Source organism: Neovison vison, chromosome 5, assembly GCF_020171115.1.
Source record: "Neovison vison isolate M4711 chromosome 5, ASM_NN_V1, whole genome shotgun sequence".
NCBI classification, from domain to species: Eukaryota; Metazoa; Chordata; class Mammalia; order Carnivora; family Mustelidae; genus Neogale; species Neogale vison.
The window spans coordinates 38,819,608-38,839,871 of record NC_058095.1 but is presented as its reverse complement, the minus strand read 5'-3'; the positions used below and the strand labels follow the sequence as shown (position 1 = coordinate 38,839,871).

The 20,264-nt window shown below is 43.4% G+C and overlaps 1 protein-coding gene across 3 annotated transcripts; it reads right to left on the bottom strand.

Annotated features, from left to right (window-relative positions):
- Nucleotides 1-3,710: 3,710 nt before the first annotated feature.
- On the bottom strand, nt 3,711-19,435 carry VEZF1 (vascular endothelial zinc finger 1). Of its 3 annotated transcripts, none has more exons than XM_044248604.1 (6): nt 19,317-19,435; nt 13,896-14,590; nt 13,069-13,132; nt 11,806-12,007; nt 10,420-10,563; nt 3,711-7,097 (listed from the first exon to the last, which is right to left on the bottom strand). In XM_044248604.1, the coding sequence occupies exons 1-6, from the start codon at nt 19,347-19,349 to the stop codon at nt 6,670-6,672; spliced, it is 1,566 nt and encodes a 521-aa protein (XP_044104539.1). In that variant the 5' UTR covers nt 19,350-19,435; the 3' UTR covers nt 3,711-6,669. The 3 variants fall into 3 exon arrangements, with proteins under 3 accessions (XP_044104539.1, XP_044104540.1, XP_044104541.1); XM_044248605.1 differs by having other exon boundaries at nt 11,806-11,989; XM_044248606.1 differs by lacking the exon at nt 19,317-19,435 and adding an exon at nt 16,460-16,818.
- Nucleotides 19,436-20,264: the final 829 nt, after the last annotated feature.

The window sequence follows — 20,264 nt, the reverse complement described above, 5'->3', positions numbered from 1 at the left end:
CGCATCTCTGGCCAGCCTTCAGTTAGCTGCTTTTCGGGAGATGGGTCTTCCAACTAACTTTCTCATTCTTAGATGGGGCTCTGGTCACTGTGCTGGATGCCCCCGTTCCTCAAAATCTGAGAGGTTGGGGAGCCATGCCGGAAAGCATTCAGCTCCTTTGTAAGTCTTACAGAGAATGCGATTCCTTCCTCCGAGGAAACTGGTGTCCCTATGACTGAGACAGGAAATAGGAGGAGCAGGTGGAGGTGGGAATCCATTCTTGTTATCATTATTTTATAGCTGAGCAAACGGAGGCCAGCGAGGCTATGCATCTTGCCCAAGATCACACAGCTTCAGGTGGCACAGCCTGGATTTATACCCAGGCTTGTCAGATTGCAACCCTGTATTATAGGGGCCTTATGCCAGATCTCACCCTGCTCAGGATCCTCTGGGGGTCTCACCTGTCGCTGCTGTTTCTGGCCTTGGTACTTAGTTCTTTGCCGTGTTTCAGGTTTCCCAGACATGGGAATGGCTTCATCCATACAAAGGAAAGTCAGCAAAACCCCAGGTGCCATGGCCCCACTAATTTGGAACCAGAGATTTAAGGGCATGGGACCTACAGCTGAACTTAGAAACCAGAGGGTGCTAGACTACCTCCACTTTATTTGGGCATCTCCCAACTCCTCCTATTATACTGAGGAGGAATCAGCCAACTGCCTCATGTTACAGGGAAAGTTTCAGAGGAAGCAAGATTTAAATTGGTTTTGCAGGATATTTAGTGGTTCACAATAGAACAAATGTGTTGAAGGGTGGCCTGTTGGGAGAACATTTTTTTTTTTTTAAGATTATATTTCTTTGAGGTAGAGTGAGAGAGAGGTAGAGCACAAGCCGGGCAGGGGGAGAAGAGGGAGAGGAAGAAGCAGCCCCAGTTCGGGACTTGATCCCAGGACCCTGGGATCATGACCTGAGTCAAAGGCAGATGTTTAACAACTGAGCCACCCAGGCATCCCTGCGGAGGACATTCTATGTCTGGAAACAGCATATAGAAAGGCTCTGTCTCCTTTGCTCTCTGTCCCCAACTCCGGCTTTGCCCCATTTTCCTCCCGCAGAGATCCTTCACAGCCACAGAGCTTCTGGTGTTGACAATGTGGCAGAACTTCTCTTGTGTTGGACAGGCCACTGTGAGTCAGGGCCTACTCTCTTGGGATGAATCTCTGGGATTCCAGGAAGGGGGACCCCACCTCTTCAGCTGAAAGTGGCTCATGGGTCCACCTTGGGGGATTCCATACTAATCACTTAAATCTTGCCTATTTCTTCGCCTACCGATGCTGTCTTTTTTATGGCTAAAGAACACATCTTTTCTGCTCATTGACTAAAGCGGAAATGACCACAGCTGACTTGGACTAGCAGCCTGTCTCAGAGCCCCTGGAGCAATCATGTCCAGCTCAAGACAGATGAATGGAGAGGGAAGGGGATCAGGGTGATGGTTACACCATAGGAAGCACAAGGACATTGTCTCCAAAATCTTTCTCCCCTTCCTGGGCCTCTTCCTAACCTCCAGTCCCCCGTTTCCCTCTTCCCACTCTCCCTCCTCTTCATTAAGCAAAGTTGATGTCTCTCTGGCTCTTTTCCCACCATTAACAAAGCCAGGAATTTCTTGGCTTATAAGCAAAGGCCTTGGGTATCTAGGCTCCTTCAAGTCAGATATCTCAGTGGATTAAAGTGACTGTGGCTTTGGTGGCTCCCCTAATTGCCCCAAAGATTGACAAAGATTTAACTTTGCATCCCAGTGCCTGAGGCTGGCTCCTCTCTCCATGAGCAGTCTTATACCTGGGCACTGACTTTCAGACGGAGCTCATGGACCAATCACTTGGAGGGCATGTCCCTTTGTTTGTCCCTTGGTTTGCTTGTCCTCTGCATTTGTCATGCCAAAGGAATAGCTCACTGGCAGAACACAATGTTGGTCTCAAATGTCCATCTTTAGCCTGGTAGTTCTTGCTCTAGGTTCTTTATAAATATGTGTAGGAAGATGACATACAGGTAACAGGGCTGATGCAGCAAATGCAGATGAAACTCACTTTGAGAAAAATCCAGAAAGAATATAAATTTACAAAAACACTCCAGAGAAGTCCTTCTGCATGGCTGGCAGTTACATACTCAGAAAGAATTCATTCCAATAAGAATAGTGATTTTAAATTCTTATTTTATGCACTCTTCCAACAGATCTTTAGGGATTGGAAAGGAGATGGGATGTCAATTTAGGATAATCAAGGATGAAGATAATTTCTGAGATGATGATGCAAGCCAGTGGTGATACAGAATCTGAAGTGTGAAAAATCCCTTCTCTTACCATGACACAGCAGTTTTTTAAAGTGAAGTATACTTGACCCTCACGGTCCAAGGCCAAGATCTGGGTCAAGTGCCCATTTGGAGAAAGGAAAAGCTAACTAGCCAACCCGTGACAGGTTAGGCTAGACTACACAAAAACCCAAAGCAAAGCCTTTGACTGTCTCCCCATTCCCTCCCTGGGAACTAAATGGGTCTGACTGACCAAGAGTGGGCAACCAGGAGAAGCTAGAATCCAGATCAATGCACAAAGTCAATCAGTACTGGGTCTGGAACCATCCCACACTGACCTGCCCCCACCTCCATTTTTTACAAAACCAGGGAGAGATTATCCAGTAATCTGCCAGGGTCAGCCCTGCCAGGGGAGGGGGGTATTTATAGGCTCAAATGGGAACAAATGGCATTCATGCAGGCTATAAGACTCTTTAAGGAGGAAATGGAAAGAGTGCAGGACTGAGGGCCAGATTTATTGGGGGGTGGGGGAAGGGATTACATCTCATGAACACACGGTACTTTTTGTCTAGGGATCCTCGAGGACCCTTCAGGGAAAGCCTTCACTACCCCCTCTACACCCCGAACCCAGGTCTCTCTAGAGAGGACCAAACTGCAGGGCCCCTTGAAAAGAGCAGAGACTTGGACAGCTAGGGCTATAAGGATTAACTAGCAACTCAGTGAAATAACACTTCCCGTTTCCAGACAAAAGCAACACAAGAAACACTTTTTCTCCAGCTGTTTTCACTGAGTCAATAGAGACTAAAGCAATTATCAGAAGTTTGGGAAGACTCAATTCTATATAAAACAGATGTAGGTATCCAAGACTTTTTCACTAAATGAGGTGTCAGATTCATCTGAATCTGCTGTCACTTGAGTACTCACAATGTTTCTCTTAACAGCCTCCTTGGAGGCAGCAACCACACTTGAATCGCCTTTACAGGCCCCTCTTACTGCCCAACAGTGCCTGGCACATGGTTGGTACCCAAAGAACATCTGATGAATCTAGCTGAACACAAATGGGTAGGAGACCCAGCCTAAAACCCTTTACAAGTAAAGAAACCCATGTTCTAGAGCATGAGAAGCATTCTAAACCGATTTTTTTCTTTTGGGTAGAATAGGGGCCTACGCCTGTGGCCACTACCCCAAGGCCTGGCTTCCTGGCTTTTCCTCAAGCTGACCAGCAGGAGTACATCTCCTGCAAGTCAATCTATTATGTTTCCACCCTCCCTTCTCGGTAGGAGCTCAGTACCAAGCAGTCTGACAGTACTCCCTCCCCCTTTCTCCAGTCCCATACCGATGGGTACACCTGGAGCAGCAGTGCTTTAAAAAATTTCTCTACCATCAGAGTGAACTGGTGAAGCTTCTGAGATATTAAGCAATCCATCATAACATTTGTGACCGGTTAACTTTAATTTGTCAAAATAAATCTGCAGTATTTTGCATGTTAGTAATACAGTGCTGGTATTGACAGGAAAAATCATCATCTGCTTACATAGAAACCTTCATTTAGGAGCACACCTTAGGAGGGAAATGGGTATACAATAAAAGGCAAATGCAGGCCAAGCAGCGAGCCCTAGAGCGTAACAGGCTGGATGTCAGATTTGAGGATTATCTAATACAACTGTTTAGCTGCCAATCTGATAACGGGAAGCTCTCAACCAGGTTACAACCAGAAGGGAAAACAAACTCTGCTTTTTCGTAGCGTGGTGGCCGTCGTGCCTTCAACACTTGGTTGAATCAGTTCATCAGCATCAAAATTCAATTCCAGTTCCAAGACATGGGAGAATCTCACCACACAACCTACTTGGCCCCCGTCTCAGTGGCCCGCCACCACCCCCTTCCTGCCAACTCTCTCCCTCCCAAAAGAAGACACGACGTGGCTTTATTATTGCAGACAAGCTTCTTAAGTGAATAAAGAATGCATACAAAATAGCATTTTAACTGAAGTCATACAATGAAGTTTCACTCCTGTTTATTATACAATGAATTGATAAAACAATCATTTCTAGTATATATCTTTTTTTTTTTTTTTTTTTTTTTTAAGAACTAATACTTTCAGGGTTCTGACGACCACACTCTAGCCTGGGGGTAGGGTCCACACCTGCCCCCACTGAGGACTGCTTCTTAGGCCACTGTGGAGGAAGCCTGGGCTGTCTGAATCATGGTGGATGGTGACTGCCAGCCCAGCCAGAGAGATGACAGGTCCCAACAAGCAGAGCCAGAACCCAGTCCTGGGGCTGCATGCCAGAAAATGTGGGCATCCTCCAAATGTGGCCACTACCGCCCCAATCCAGGCCTCAGCAGGGCCATGCATGGGCCTTCCCTACACAAGTCCTTCCAGTAGTCCACACATAATGCTCTACAGATTAAAAACAAACCATCTTTGTACTGTGAATAGGAACAGTTGTAACAAAGTCATAGCTACATATTTTTCTCTACATTTTGTTTATTGAGACAAACTAATTAAAAGGCACAAACATAGGGCATGTTTACATGGACATTATAACAAACATATACATTAAAAGTGTAGGAATGTGTTGCCTTCCTGCTAAACAGAAAGTTCCTAAGCTTTTATATATACAAAAGTTGTACAATTTAATGTCCTAAAGTACAAAAGATCATTTATAAAATTATTTTACACTAAGTACTATTTTATTTTTTACTATGTAGTTCAACCCCCTCGAACTGTTTTGTATAATGACACACAGATACCTGTCCCTGATGTAGGAAGTCTGCCTCAGATGTAAGGTATTTGATGCTTGAACTGACACAGTGGGGTATAAACGGAAGTCATCCAGTTTGATAGTCAGTCCTGCAAACATTCTGCAAGATTAATACAACTAAATTCCACTTCTCTTAACTGCAAGATTAAAAAAGAAAAAAAAAACCAACAAAACCAAAAACATATTGCAACTTAAGAAAAAATCACAGCATCTTGGTTTTAGTAACTTTTTTTTTTAAAAAAACACAATGCTTTAAAAATATTAATGTGTGGCATGATGGTGTAAAGAGTATCTGTTTCCCTAACTTTTGGTTTCTACTTTATGTACAGAGATAAAACATCCTGCTAAGAAATAAAAAGCACATGTCTTAACGTGCACAATCATTGCTGGGTTTCTACAGGGAGTACAGATAGCTGTCTCCCTGAAAACACCACAAAGCTGATATAAGTGTTTTCTCAAAGAAAAAAAAGTGATGTCCGTATTTACAAAGTCGAACAAATCTGCACAATACTTGATTAAGAAACGGAAGAAGAAATTAAAAGAGATACACTCTGCTTGTTCTGAAGGGGCATACTACCTAGTTAGTGGTTAGAATAAAAACTGTATACAATTTAATATAAGACATAAACTCTAGTGAGCAACTAACACATCTTTCCCTGTTGTAACATCAACAGGCTCTGATTGGGAGAGAGAGGGGCATATCACATCCCAGTGCCTCCAGCATCTTCCAATTTAAAGCAATATATTTTAACTGTTCCAAGTACTCCTTGGCTCCTGAATAGGAGTCCCACTGGCCTCTGTTTGTTAGGAGTCTGCCTGTCCACACCCTTGACTTCTCCTCTGTCAGTTGAGGCCTTTTCTCACCAAAACACAATTTGTATATTTTGTTTTTTTTTTTTTTTAATTTTTTTTTAAAAAGTCAACTACAATGCTATATTCCATCAGGATTAATATGCTGAGCAATATTTACATCTCCAAATATCAGGTCACAATCCCTATTATATGTTGAAGTTAGAATGATAAATTATCATATGCTTTGCATATCAGAGCTGGTATCACCTTTCCCATAGGGAATGCTGCCTGAAATTAACATATTCCCAAAGGTAAAATGCATATTCTCTGAAATGCATTTTATTATGACTGCATGTATTTACTCATAAAAACAATAAACACAGACAATTCTACACTAGCTCTCTATCTGTGGACTCAGAACTTCAGGTTAAAATCAGTCATCCACCTTGTATAGGGAGAAGAGTTCTGCTAGTGTTTAGAATAAAATGATTTCTTGGGATTAGAAACAGTAATGCTGTTTTTTATTTTGAAATGGGTTTTACTTTTTTATGATTGGTTTTAATTCTGGCATTTTACCTTGCCAACTACTATCTTGTTTAAGCAATGCTGTCAGCTAAAAGGAATTTCTGATTAAACTAAAGTGGTCCAGTGATAAGTTACATACACACCCTACTTTGAACAATCCCAGCCAAATTGGAGAAAAATCCTACTACACTATTATTAACTAATGTAATAAAATCTCCCAATTTCATGGTTTACTTTTTGCATTAATAAACTAAAAGTAAGTTGCTGGTAAATATTTACTTTAACCCATATTTTCATTTTATAATACTGTTTACCAAGGTGGTGATGTAGGCAAAGCTTGGGGTAAGAAAGGCATGCTCTCTACAGGCCTCATTGCTATATTGAGAGGGGCAGCTAATGTCATAGGTGTGGGCAGGTTCATGGGAGACGTGATGGTGACAGGGTGTGCTATATTCACTGGAGCAGTGACAGGGGTGGGAAGGTTGACTGGCGTAGTGAGTGTTAAAGGAGAGGTCATGGATAATGGACTGGTTATAGTTACAGGGTGCCCTATATTCATTGGGCTGGTTATGTTAACTGCACTTGAAACATTGACTGGACTTCTCATGCTCATTGCAGCTGCCACTGTGACTGGGTTTGACATCGTCCCAGACGACACAGAGGACGTGATATTGAATGGAGTAGTGAGAGTCACAGGTGTCGTAGCAGCCGTGGAGGTTTGGCACAGGTTAGCAGCTTCTAAAATAAGAAGATAAAATGGCCTTTAGACTCCCCAAACAATGAACAAAATTCACAAACAGCTTCTGAATCAACATTTTTTTAATTAAAAAGGACAAACATTTAATGAATGAAATTACAGTTCTCTACCATCAGTCAACAGGAAGGGAGGCTCTTTCTGAGCATAGGATTGGGGATGCGTGAATCTCTTTTCTGACCCTATACCTCCCACAAGGCCCTTGTTTAGCCTGGCGCTTTTGGTTTCAAATTTAGATTACTTACCTACCTCACAGTGATGCTGGGAGGACCAGTTAATTTCTGCAAGGCACTCTGGGGAGCAGAGATATCAAGCAGGGCTTAGTATTCTCACTACCACTTCATGCAAGCAGAGCCAACCAAGGACAGGCCAGGAGAAAGAGCTTGTTTACAAAGAGCTGGGCCGATGGTCACACAAGAACAGATAATCAGGAAAATCTTCTGGTAGGGCAACTGTAACTAGTGGAGAGAGTTGTGTGTCCTCAATGCTATGTACTCTAAAGTCTCAGAGGTGAAGCTACATTCTGTTAAGGTTTTAAAAATCCCTGACTGGGGGCACCTGGGTGGCTCAGAGGGTTAAGCCTCTGCCTTCAGCTCAGGTCATGGTCTCAGGGTCCCTGCTTCTCCCCCTCTCTCTGCCTGCCTCTCTGCCTACTTGTGATCTCTCTCTCTGTGTCAAATAAATAAATAAAATCTTTAAAAAAAAAAATCCCTGGGCACCTGGGTGGCTCAGTGGGTTAAAGCCTCTGCATTCGGCTCAGGTCATGATCCTAGGGTCCTGGGATTGAGACCCACATCGGGCTCTCTGCTCTGCGGGGAGCCTGCTTCCTCCTCTCTCCTTGCCTGCCTCTCTGCCTACTTGTGATCTGTCTCTGTCAAATAAATAAATAAAATCTTAAAAAAAAAAAAAAATCCCTGACTGACACAAACAAGTGACTGACAAGCTATTTTTGTATCTGTTTCAGTCTTTTAAAAAAAAATCGTTTTAACAATCCTGTTGTTTCTGGTTAGGTTTCCTAACTATGTTAAGACAAAAGAGCTCTCAGTGGGTTTATATTCTCCTCCCCGCTTCAATTTCTCCTTACTTTCTGACGCTGACAAATCACCCACTGAGCACAAAGTGCCTAGTCACCAACCATACCAAGGAGGACTAATCAAGCAAGAAGCCCCTACAGTGACTTGGGGGACCCTGGTTCTTGTAACCCAGCAAAGCCTGGGCACTTCTTAAAGAAAACTTCCCTCAGAGGTGACACCCCCCCACCCCACCCCTCAACAAAATTCAGCACCACCTGCTGGTGTGTGAGGAAACAGCAGTAAGAAGACAGACAAGTGGGCTAGTTGTGTGTAATTTAGCTGTCAAAATGGAGAAATACATTTGAGACTAAAGATAAAGGTCTATACACATCCCACACATATGGGTCAAATCACCTAATATCAACCCTGGAGTCAATAAGCAGCTCTTCCTTGATCAATATGATGAAACTCTGGCAAACTCTATACTTATGTCAGGAATTCCCAAATCTGGCTGATGGTCAAAATCATTTATCTAGGGAGCTTTTTTTTTTTTTAAAAAAAAAAAAAAAAAAGCTTCCCAGGAAATTCAATAGTGAGATTAGATGGAACTTTGGAAATGCGTAGTTTTAAAAAGTTCCCAGGATGGCGATCTGATTTTCACTCAGGTTTGGGAACTTAGGTTACCTTATTTTAAAAAAGAGACCTGCTGATTCAAGTTTAGGTTTTCAGGGCAGAAGTCTCCTCTCTCCCCAAATGTGACATTTTACTAACACGAATACAGAAGTTTCTAACATCAGTGGTCGTTTCCAGAGAGATTCATGCTACAAATGGGAATACAATAGCATTTTGTTTCATGGAGGTCAGAAGATGAGCTAAACAACTGAGTCTTATTGTACAAGCAAAATGAAACACAACATGAAATAGATGAGTACAGGAAGAAAGAGAAAACCAACTCACTTTTGAGGTGATAACAACTGCTAAGGGTATTCTTGTTTACACCAAAGAAGGGCTTTCACTCTCTCATGTGCCATCACCACCCCCGCTCCCCATCCTGCATTTTTTCCTTTCAGTCCAACATCATCTTCTTCCAGGACTTAAATAATTTTACTCTTACTCTTTCTCAAGGAAAACATCCTCCGTAACTCGTTCTCACCCACTATGCGGTTGCCATAGCATATATACATTTTCCTGCCCACCTGTCCCGCCGCCACCTCTTCCCCTAATGATAAAGTATTTTATTAAATAATGACAAATCTTCATTTGAAAGAGAGGACCAAGGAGGCTCTAAGGAAGGGTAGGAGACCTATCTGGCTGCAATGCCAGTAGATGTATGAAATATTTACTTTAATATTTAAAGTAGTCCTTTTATCTTTATCCAAGTACAGGGTGTTTAGAAGGAATTTGTGGAAGGGAACAGCCATACTACATGAAAGCAAAGGAGGGAAGAAACTACACAGCAAAGGAATTACAGAGAAGCCTTCAGGCAGAGGATTCCTTATGAATTTAAAATAAAACAGTAAGACATGGCAGAGGTCAGGAAGGAAGAAGGAATTTAGGAATCCCTCCCATGGCTGATGGTGCACTGACAAAATGACTAATTTGAAACGCCTGCACAATAGGCCAGAGGCCAAAGCTCTAAGTATTAAGTGAAAAAGCTGAAATGAAAATGGATACTCCAACAGATTCTTTACAAAATATATGAGAGCAAAGTAAACCATTCTCAATTTTAGTAACAATTACAGTAAAGTCTCTAACAGTTTAAGTACATACATGTTAAACTAATGCAAGCCCCAGTGACAGACTGAATGAGATTAAGGGAGAAAGGAAGAGAAAAGATATCAGCATCATAAAACCAGAAACATGTAATAAATAATACAATGCAGGAAGAACACTGAAGAGCAGAAAGTAGCAAAGTTGTAAGAAAATAAACTATGTACCCTAAGCATATTTCAGCCACCCCCAAAAGTGGGAGTGTTTCAGAACGGAAAAAGAGGGGCCCATAATGCATGGAAGTTGACTAAAAATGGAACTCTGAACAAACAGGGAAAGACCAAATCTGGCTCCAAATTTGTAACAAAAAGAAAATCAAAAGAACATGAAAAGAAGTACTAAGGATTTAATTTTTAAAGTAAAAAGACTTATCCGGAAGCTAGCAGCTTTGTTGCCAACATAGTGTTTCCAGGTTTCCATGAAGACAGATTCCCTAAGCTGTGGCTGCCTCACTTAGACCCTGGGACACGCTAAATGAGCACATGCTCTAGCCATCCTGTGAGCACGGGCCACCTCATCTTACCTTTCTTTCTTGCCTTGACAGCTTCTTCCCATAGTCTCAGTGTCTCCACCTGCTTCCCTGGCCAGCTGGTCACATGCTGCTGCTGCTGTTGCTGCTGTTGCTGCTGCTGCTGCTTCTGGCTGCTGGTCTCTTCGCTCATGCACGCTACTCAAAAGACAAACCGCAAATACTACATTTACCTTGAAAAAGTGCAGCCATTTTTTTCATAATCTGTAACTTAGGTTCTTTGGCTCCTCATGCTTCTCTGCCCTTTATCATTTGTCCTGACAGTTTTTACTACAGAGCATCTTCTTTTGCTGCTTCTGTCTATACTGGTCAAAATAGATAAATTAATAAAAGAAAAATCAAGAGAGCTGGGGAAAACCAATATAAAAGAGAAAAGAATTCTCTGCTATATTAAAAAGCAAGTGTCTTTCAGAATGGAACTTCGGTAAAATCAGTACAGACTAATTAATGCTCATCAAAATAGCTAATAAAGTTGGTCACTTGGCCACAACAATGTACACTAAAAGTAAAGTTTTGTAAAGTTAACAAAGTATGACATGCTAGATAATAAACCCAATGTACTTACAAAGAAGCAAAAATGGATGAGATTAAAACACATTAACCTTTCTTTCCCACTCCTGGCCACCTGTTCTGAGAATATGATGTTTCTGCTGCATAAGGTACATATATAATAGGATACAGAATTAGGAATAGACTTTCTTCTGGTGGTTAGGACAATCTCAAAGACAAGCCTGGGTAAATGTGAGTACTGAATTTTATCCACAAGTCCCTGAAATAGTTTATCTTCAATTCTGAATTTAAGGTAAATATGGACATGATATCCCAACGCTACAGATTTGGGTTTGAAAAGCAAACTAAATGATGCTGCTTTCATCTTTAAGGTTATTAAGGGCATGTTATTAACTCCAACAGGAGTTAGGAGACACCACTGCTTGAGAATCTTCCTAAAATTAAATAAAAACAATGAATATTGCCTTCCAGCAGCTACAGCTTGCTAGTGTGGCTTCTGCTGCCACAATTCTAAAACACTAGAGCTTTTTATTCAAACTCACAGAAGAAGAGAAACGTTGAAAAATAGCTACAGGGAAATTCTGCTCTTTTAACATGGGTGTTATTAGCAGACAAGCACAGGACTGAAAGCAAAATTAGTGGAGGGCTTGTCAATGCTGTTTGTATCCACGCTGGTGAGGTGTATTCCCAACACCAGTATATAGTCTCCACTGACATGTGTTTACACGCTTTAACGACAGGAGAAAACATGAAAGACGAACATGAATACAGTGCTGAGAGCATAGTGAAAATAACTTCAATGTATTATAGAAACATCCAGATTTCATCAATCTCAAATGCAACAGAAATACAATCTGAAGTGTCACCTACTTTTACTGATGCCTTGTTTACATGTATTACAGTTGATACTTTGGCTCTGCCCATGTGTCTTTAAGTGGCTGGTGATGTACGCTGCACTCAGAAGCTTCCCACAGATGTTACACGATACCTTGCCTTCGTGGCGCACCATGTGAGTCCGCAGTCTGTCTTTGGTGGCAAAGGCAGCAGTGCACGTCTGCATGAGGGAGGAAAACTTTTTTTAAATATAGACTATCCTGTTCTACTCATTTTAAAGTACGTTATATTCTAGCCATTACCCTATCCATGTCCGCAAGCAGACTGAGTTAGTTGAATTTTAATTGCATGTGTTACCTAGAATCATAATCATAACAAAACATTTGGTGAATTTTAGACCTTTAGATTTTGGGGGAAGAAAAAATATCAACAGAGAGTACTGAAAAGATGTGAGTAGCAGAGTTAGTTAAACCTGGATTTAAATCCAGTTCCTTGATTCATAAAACAGTGTAACACTGAGTAAATTGACCTATCTGAATTTGTTTCTTCATCTGTAACGTGAGGATAAAAATACCTACCTCCCAAAATTATCGGTGGGACTAAGAGTCTGGCCGAAAGCCTCACACATAGCAGGCACTTGCTCAAATGACACTAGCTTCCTTCCTCAGATTGGATTTTTCTTAGGATTCAAATCACTTACTTAATAAAGGCAGTCATTAACACATTTAACTGAAAGGAGCACAGAAAGACTTCCAACAATAAACTAAAATTACTGATGTCTAAAAAAGTCATTGGATTTAGCAAGATTCTTAACCTTTTCATTATCATAACTTAGGTTAAATAAAATCAACAGATTTTTAAACAACTAGAAAACGTTCCAATTTGGCAGGCAAACATCCAATAAGTGATAACATTTGGGAGAAAATTCCTATTTTCTTCTATTACAGTTAAAATCATCAACCCAGAAAATAATTTAAAGCATTTCATTCATTTATTCATTTCAAATACATAATGACCTTTGCAAGACTACATTTTTTTTCTTGTAACGATAAATACTATTGCCTAAGGAAAGGAAAATGTAGCTTAACAAAAACAACACATTTACATTTTTAAATGCTTTTGCCTCACAGAAATAGAAGCTGTCATTTATATTGTATAAAACCAGAATTCAAATGGACCACATTTACTCAAGTCAGTGATTTTTAAGACTATTCAAGAACGGTGAGATTTGATTGGCTCAGACCTTCTGGATAATGTGCATTAAGTGCTACACTAAGGATAAGTCATTTTAACTCTTACTTGGCATTTGAAGGGTCTTTCTGTTGAATGGACATGTTTTACGTGACAGCTTAAGTGGTCAGGCCTGTGAAAGAGAGAGTTTCAACAGAAGATGTAATGGAACACACATTGAGAAATGCTACTCACGGTGATGTTTACATGCTTGGCAGCTTTGGGTGGAGGGCATTTTAAAGAAAGGTAGAATTACCAACTCCCCCTCCCCCCAGTGCAAGCCTCCTTACCTCTCTTACCATAAACAAAAGTCTTAATCCTTTACCTGTTAATTTTTCTCTCCTAGTCAACATCAAATCATGTTAGGCCTTGGTTCTTTAAATTATAAAATACCCAAAGTTGTAGTCCTAACACTTCCCAGAGACAGCCACTACTATATAAACTTTTATTTAAAAGTCTTTAAATATGAAAATTAGTGAAATGTTAGTAACCACAGAAAAATGGAAAAATGTCCTCCTAAAAATTACACTAAGAGTATCCAAGGTCATCCCAACTTCTAGGAAATAAGTTTCTTTGATTTGCACGGTGAACCTCATGTCTGCAAAACTAGTGATTTGCAGTGGTAAGAAGTACAGATGTGCCAAAATGAAGGCCTGAGTCCACCAAGGCACTTCTTAATTGAAATACTAAGCTAATCACTATGTCACCACTTGTCAACCACACCAAACTGGAATTAGACCTGGAAGTGTAATACTTTATCCATCATCAATCTCCTCTAATAACACAGGCCTGCCCACAGCTATTCTCACATAAACCTTCTAGGTCACAAAGAGACAAAACTGAAGTTCACTGATACTTCACAGGGAAAAAAAAAAAAGCAAAGCAAAATGCAGTACCTCGAGAAGCCTTTCCCACAAACACTGCAAGTATAGGGTTTGGTGATGCCTCCTTCATGAGACCTCACATGGTAAGTCATCCGGTCCTTCCTCTTGAAGCGCTGATTACAAACAGGACACTCGAAGGGCTTTTCGTCCGAATGGGAGAGCTTGTGCCGATTGAGGTGGTACACATCTCGGAAGGCCTTCCCGCACATCTCACAAGCATGGTTCTTCTTGACAGGCTTACTGGGTTTCTTGACAGACTGGGTCACAGGCATAGCTGTGGTGCTGGCACTGCTGCTGGGGTTGGTGCCCGAGGAAGATGTAGTGACTGTTGATAAGATGCCAGCAATGGTTGAGACCAACGAAGTTCTGCTGCTGTCCCCAGCGATGGTGGAGATGAGGGGAACCACCGTGGTGGGGGTTTTCTTTGACCGGGACACCAACTTGATCCCTGTGTGGCAGGACTCGTGGCGCCTCAGGTGATAGCTGTCCCTGAAAGCTTTACTGCAGTAAGTGCACACAAATGAAGTTTTGGGTTTCTCTTTTTTAATCCCAATGGCATCCTTTAATGTTTCTGGCGCTGCTTGAGGTTTCTGAGTTATTGGTATTGGAAGCAATGGTTTCTGATCAGGGGGCTCCACAGCAGAGCTCAGGAGGGGCAGCAAGCTGTTCGGTGCTGCCTGCTGTTGGTGATGGGAGGCTTCATGGGCCTAAAACCAAACATTTACACTTCAGAAACTCAGCCTCGCACAATGGCCTCCAACATTCAACATGCTCCAGACAACAGAGACCAGAAGAAACAATCAAAGAGCCCATAAGCTACTCCCGGCAGCAGAAACCCAGCAACCATCTAGTTACCCTCAGAGCTCCCAATACAAAGCATTAAAATCACTGTGCAGACACAAAACTTTTATGACTAAGTTGCTGACAGTGATCTTGCTTTCAAACAGCTGACTACACACCATCCTGGTTCATGAGGGACATACCAGCTGATGACATCAGTTTGCCTTAGTCTGTCAGTGCTGAAACCAAGTTTAAATAACTTGTCAGAAAAATTACATTCCAGACTTAAGTATTTACCAGTACCTTACTGCAGTAATGCATACACTACACACGCGCACACATACACAGAATCATCTATTTGTCTATTTTACCTAGGAAAAGAAAGGCACTGTCTCTCCCCTTTCCATCAGAAAATCAGTGACTGAGGAAGGAGGCTGTTCCTAAGTGATAAAAGGAACTTAGCTCTCTGAATATATGCCCTATTTGTTATGTTTACTTTTTAAAGTTTTCACTTAGCTGTTCTACTGAAAGATTTGATGGAAATGAAACCTGCTATTAATCAGCCTGGAAGGCATCTGTGAAGGTAGCCTACAGCAAAACACCTGTCAGCTATATCTCAGTTCATTTAATCTTACACTAAAAATCTGTATCCTTTAACATCGCTAGTTGTTCAAACCCTAAAACTCTCCAAGACAGACTAGCAAGAGAAAACAAACTAAATAATTAAAATTCCTTTCATTTTCATCTTCTTCCAGAATTTATATGTTTCATTAAAGTATTAGACATTTGCTGTTATAATGTGCTTCTCCACTCCAGAAGTGGACGCCGTCTGGAAATTTTCTTTAGCTGCACTGACACCAAAATTTCATCATGGATCAGGTTCTTGGTATTTACGAATCATTACTCTCTTGGTTTTGATTCTTTTAAAATTCTCCATCCTGATAAACATTTAGGAAATGATGGAAAAAAATTCCTGAAATAGTTTTTCCTGATACGTTGAACTTTACCAACGTTATTTTTGAAACTTTTTTGACAGTGAGCCCAAGCCCCTGTGCTTGAGTTTTGTAATCCTAAAAGGATACATGCACCTACAGGTAAGAGTTCCCAATATTTTAAGCACACGACATCCTAGGAGGAGACCATCCCATCATCTTAAGACACTCTAGTCACTTACTTAGCCTTCTCACTCTATAATCACAAGTCCTACAGTTAACTTGATTAAGAGGAAGAAAACAAGGAGACAGACACACACATTCACACAGAGCTTCTTCTACCCTAATGGATAAGAATATCGACCACATAGCTCCACATTTACTTGATGGCCACAACAGCTAAGCCTGGAATCAAGTCTCCCCCAAATCATTAGGAGGTGTGGTATTCAAAGTCACCAGTTCCAATTTAATAATTTTGGCTGAATCCCCCTTTGGGTCCTGGAAGTACTCATACAAATTGTGAGTATCTTTCTGGACTTACAGATTAAACAGAATATAGTCCACTTTTAATTTAATTTATGGAGCTCCTGTAAATGAGTCTGCCCACAAGACATTAGTGGAAACTTTATAGAATTTGGATGTAAATCTTAACCCCTTTCTAACCTGGCTCTGGGATACCCAAGTTTCCATACAGTATACAAACAGTTAATAGCTGAAGATAGCTCAAGATATACAATTTCAAAGGCTAACAGATCAGATAATAGGGAATGCAAATCTTCTGGACAAAGTTCAGACTTATAGTGTTTAGAGGCATTTTTCAGTTCTAAATAACCATTAGTTCGATGGAGTACTAAAAGCACTTACTGCCATTTTACCAATTCAGATGTCTGTGGCAACATAAAGTATTTTTACACCATTGCTGAAGCTCACTCTCACACGAGGGTCACACCAGGTCCCTGCTTCTTGGGTGAAATGCTGTAGAATGCCTCGACCACTACGGGAATCACTCTCTGAGGATTCCTAGGATCCCCACACTTCTACATGAAGCCTTCTAAGAGGGGAACTGGGTTTTCCCAACTTGTTCTCTGAGGGAGAGACAGAGTAAAACAACAACCATGGCCTGCCTTCAGTTAAATGATCAAAAAAAACAAAAACAAAAAAACTTCTGGGTAGACTTTTATTTGACTAGTATCATCAAACCAAAGCTTTTATTTTATCTCCCATCTCTTTCAACTTTAAGGCTTTTTTTTTTTTAACCCTGCCCAAGCTTTCCTTTTTCTGGGGTTGGCAAAAAAACAAAACAGAAATGTTATTTCATCACCCAGGGTAGTAGGATATAGCACCATGAAATCTCCAGTGCCAGAGGGCAAAAAATTTTGTACTGAAACAAATTAGCATCAGTGAGTCATATCTTGAATGTCCTGTTAGGAGAAGCATCCATCAAACATCTTACAGTTATGGCTTTCACTTTCCACCAGGTTATCTGGAAAGCAAGCAGGTATTAAATTGTTTGAAAATAGAAATTCAATAGTAAACTCTAGGAAACAGACAAGAGAGTTTAACTCTCCCATTTCCCCAGTAAAAATTACTTAAAACTGAAACTGAGTAAGTCTATTCATACCTTGCCATAGAAAAGACTGAAATAGTCTCTTTACCCATTCAACTGTCCTCGGCTCTAAATTATTTTTCCAACAATTTTCACTGCACACATTGCCAAGCCCAGGATCAAATATTAGCTTTCACACTTCTCCATCAGGTGGAAAAAAAGATTTTAATTGCTGAAAAAAATTAAATAATATAAAATCTAATTAACATGTTGATCAATAAATGCTTGGCATTTGTCTTATCCAGAAAAAGAACAAAAGTATTCCAAAAGATTGTTCAACTAGCTTTCCAAAAATTACCTATAGGTTTTTCCTTGCATAAAGAACAATCCCTTTTTCCCCCCCCATCTCCATGAAGTTTACGGACAGCAGGTTATAACATGGTAAGTCTAAATCATTCCTCACATGAAAATCACTTAGGTAGCCCATTAATCCCATATTTAAATGACTATCTGAAAGCTTTTTCTACAGAGGGCATTTGCCACCTTTAACACCAATCTGGATGCCAATCTAGTTACATAACATACCTTTTCCAAATGCATTTTTAAGTTGACTTAAAGTATGATAAAACAATACCAGATCAGAATGAGAAAAAAAAGTTTGTGAGTTCCATAATTTTGCACATCTTCAATTTTAAGAAGCCAGAATATATTTCAACTAGCTACTTAAAAATCAAATTACTCACATTTGAAAGAAAATAGGTTTTAAGGCAATAAACCAGTTCTACACAATAGGTAACGGTTGAATTGTCCAATTCCCTATATTAAGTCCACTGAGATGAGTCCAGTGGCTGCGAGGATTTTCTGAAAATTCTGCATCCATTCCAGGTTAGTTTCAAAAGGTCTCAAGCGCCCAAGCAACGCGTCTGGGATTTCACGGAGTTATTCAAAGAAGGAAAATAACCCAGAGAGGCGGGAAGAACGCATTTAAAGTGACAAGCTTCCTAACCTCCTCCGGTTCTGAAGTTTCCCCGTGAGCTCATCACTGCTGCCCACTAAGTGCTTCGTTTGCAAACAGAAATGAAGCAAGCAAAAAATAAGTTCCAGCCTCGGTCTTCCCGACAGGGGTCCCCCACCTAAAATGGGCGGGCAAGAGGACTGCCAACGTATCGGCTACAGCCACTTTCAAGTTTCTTGCAGAAAGTGTAGACCAACACCCCAACGAATGACTCATCTGGGGGCTTTGTAAGCCGACTTTGTTTGCTCTCTCCACTTTCCGTCTCCCCCACTTGGTTGGAGGAAACGTTCGAGGTGGGACGAGAAGGAAAAGCGCTCCGGGAGAAGGTCGGCCTCCCGGAGTCCCGGCCCCCACCGCTCCCCCCGCCCCGGCCCGGCTAGGGGATTCCCCGGGCTGAATGGGACGGCGGGAGAGCTGGACAGAGGGAGAGGGTGTCAGCTGCCAAGGCTCGGCAAAGGCTTGCGAGAGAAAAAACGCAAATCCAGTGAAAAAGTTTGGGGAGGGGATACTCACAACACCCCCAACAGGGTAAACACAAAAGGGGGGGCGGCGGGAAGGGGGAGTGGCGGGGAACCCAGGGATACCCGCTATTCGCAGGGATGGGGGGGTCAGAAAGTCAACACACACACACACACACACACACACACACACACACAAAAAGAGAGGGAGGTGAAAAGGAAGGAGAGCGAGCGAAAGACAGATGAAGTGCGTCTGTGTGGGGGGGCGTCCCAGAGTAGGACCTAGAGAGCCCCCCTCACCCCACGATGCGGGCCGGGGCCGGGCGCGCTGTGGCCAAGCGGCCCGCGCTATCCAGCGGCCCGGCGCCCTCCTTTCTCTGGGCCGCGGGTGGTGACAGCGACCGGCCTCCTCCCTTCCCCTTCAGGGCGGGAGGGAAGGGTGTGTGCGTGTGCGTGAGTGTGCTAAGGGGGGCCCGGGGTTCACCCCGAGGCCTGCTCTCTCCCCCGCACCCCGAGAGGCCGCCTCCTTTCACCTCAGCAGCCCCGCTCCGCCGGGGCGGGCGGGCGGAAAAACAAAGGGGGATTAAGGCCGGGCCGGAGAGCGGAGCCGGGAGGGAGGGGAGGAGGAGCGCCCGCCCGCCCGCCAGCCCGGGGCCCGGCCCCCCTGTCCCCCCCGTGCCCCCCCGGGGGGGCCCCCAGTACCTGGAACAGGAACGCGGTCCAGTTGGCCTCCATGGCTGCGGCGGCCGACCCCCCTCCTCCCCACTCCCCCCGCTCGGGGAGCCTCCTCAGCCGGAGGAGGCGACAACAAAGCGGCGGCGGCGGCGGCGGCGGCAGCGGCAGCGGCGGCTCCTCAACATGGCAGCGCCGAGCGCGGCCACTTCCGGTAACCTCCGGGACGCACCACCGCCGCGGCGAGCGCGGGCGGGGGGGGAGCCCCGACCCGGCCGCCGCCGCCCCCAGCCGCCCGGACCCCCTCTGGGCGTCCGCGCCGCAGGCTCGCCGCCTCGGAGCTCAGCCAGTGCCCGCCGGCGATGGGGTCAGGGCCCCCGCGGGGGGGCTGGGGTGGGGCCGGGGGCGGGGATGGGGCGCGGCGTCCCCCCCCGCGGGGGTGTGTGGTGCTGCGGTCCGCGGCTCAGGCAGCTGGAGCAGGGGGAGCGCAGGAGAGAAGATGGAGGACGCCAGGGTCTGGCGCGGTCTCGCTGGGCACGGCTGGGCGGTCTCCCGGGACTCAAACGCTGATGCCCAGCAGCGTCGCGTGCTTGTCAGACCCTCAGCGGAAAGCACAGGCCACGGCGGTCACCCGGCTTCTCAGTCCCATATGCATAGCACAGCCCGCGCCTCTAAATTGGGGGAAGCCCCTAGGACTTCGAATGTCCCTCCCCTCTGATACTTCATCCCCAGCCAGCTAAACCCTCCGCCTGCTACAATATGCGTCTGCCTCTGAGTGGCCTTCCAACTCTAGCAAGGAATCCCACTGGGGTGCAGCCTCAGATCCTCCCAGCTGAGGGAAACACTTCCCACGCGTTGAGATGTCATTACTGGCTTATTCTTGGGTGAAGGGCTGAGCTTTCCCATCCTCCCCTTAACTCCAGATAGGATATGAAATTTTTACCCGAACTTCCCTCTCTTCCCGCCAAAAAAATTAAA

What these genes read in the sequence shown, in the direction of transcription:
- VEZF1 (XM_044248604.1), bottom strand. Translation starts at nt 19,349, where the DNA reads ATGGAGGCCAACTGGACCGCGTTCCTGTTCCAG. An exon ending in TAAACAAGGCATCAGTAAAA is followed by an intron (nt 10,564 to 11,805) that starts GTAGGTGACACT and finishes TCTTTTGAGTAG; the next exon opens with CGTGCATGAGCGAAGAGACC. An exon ending in TGTCAAGGCAAGAAAGAAAG is followed by an intron (nt 7,098 to 10,419) that starts GTAAGATGAGGT and finishes TTCTTATTTTAG; the next exon opens with AAGCTGCTAACCTGTGCCAA.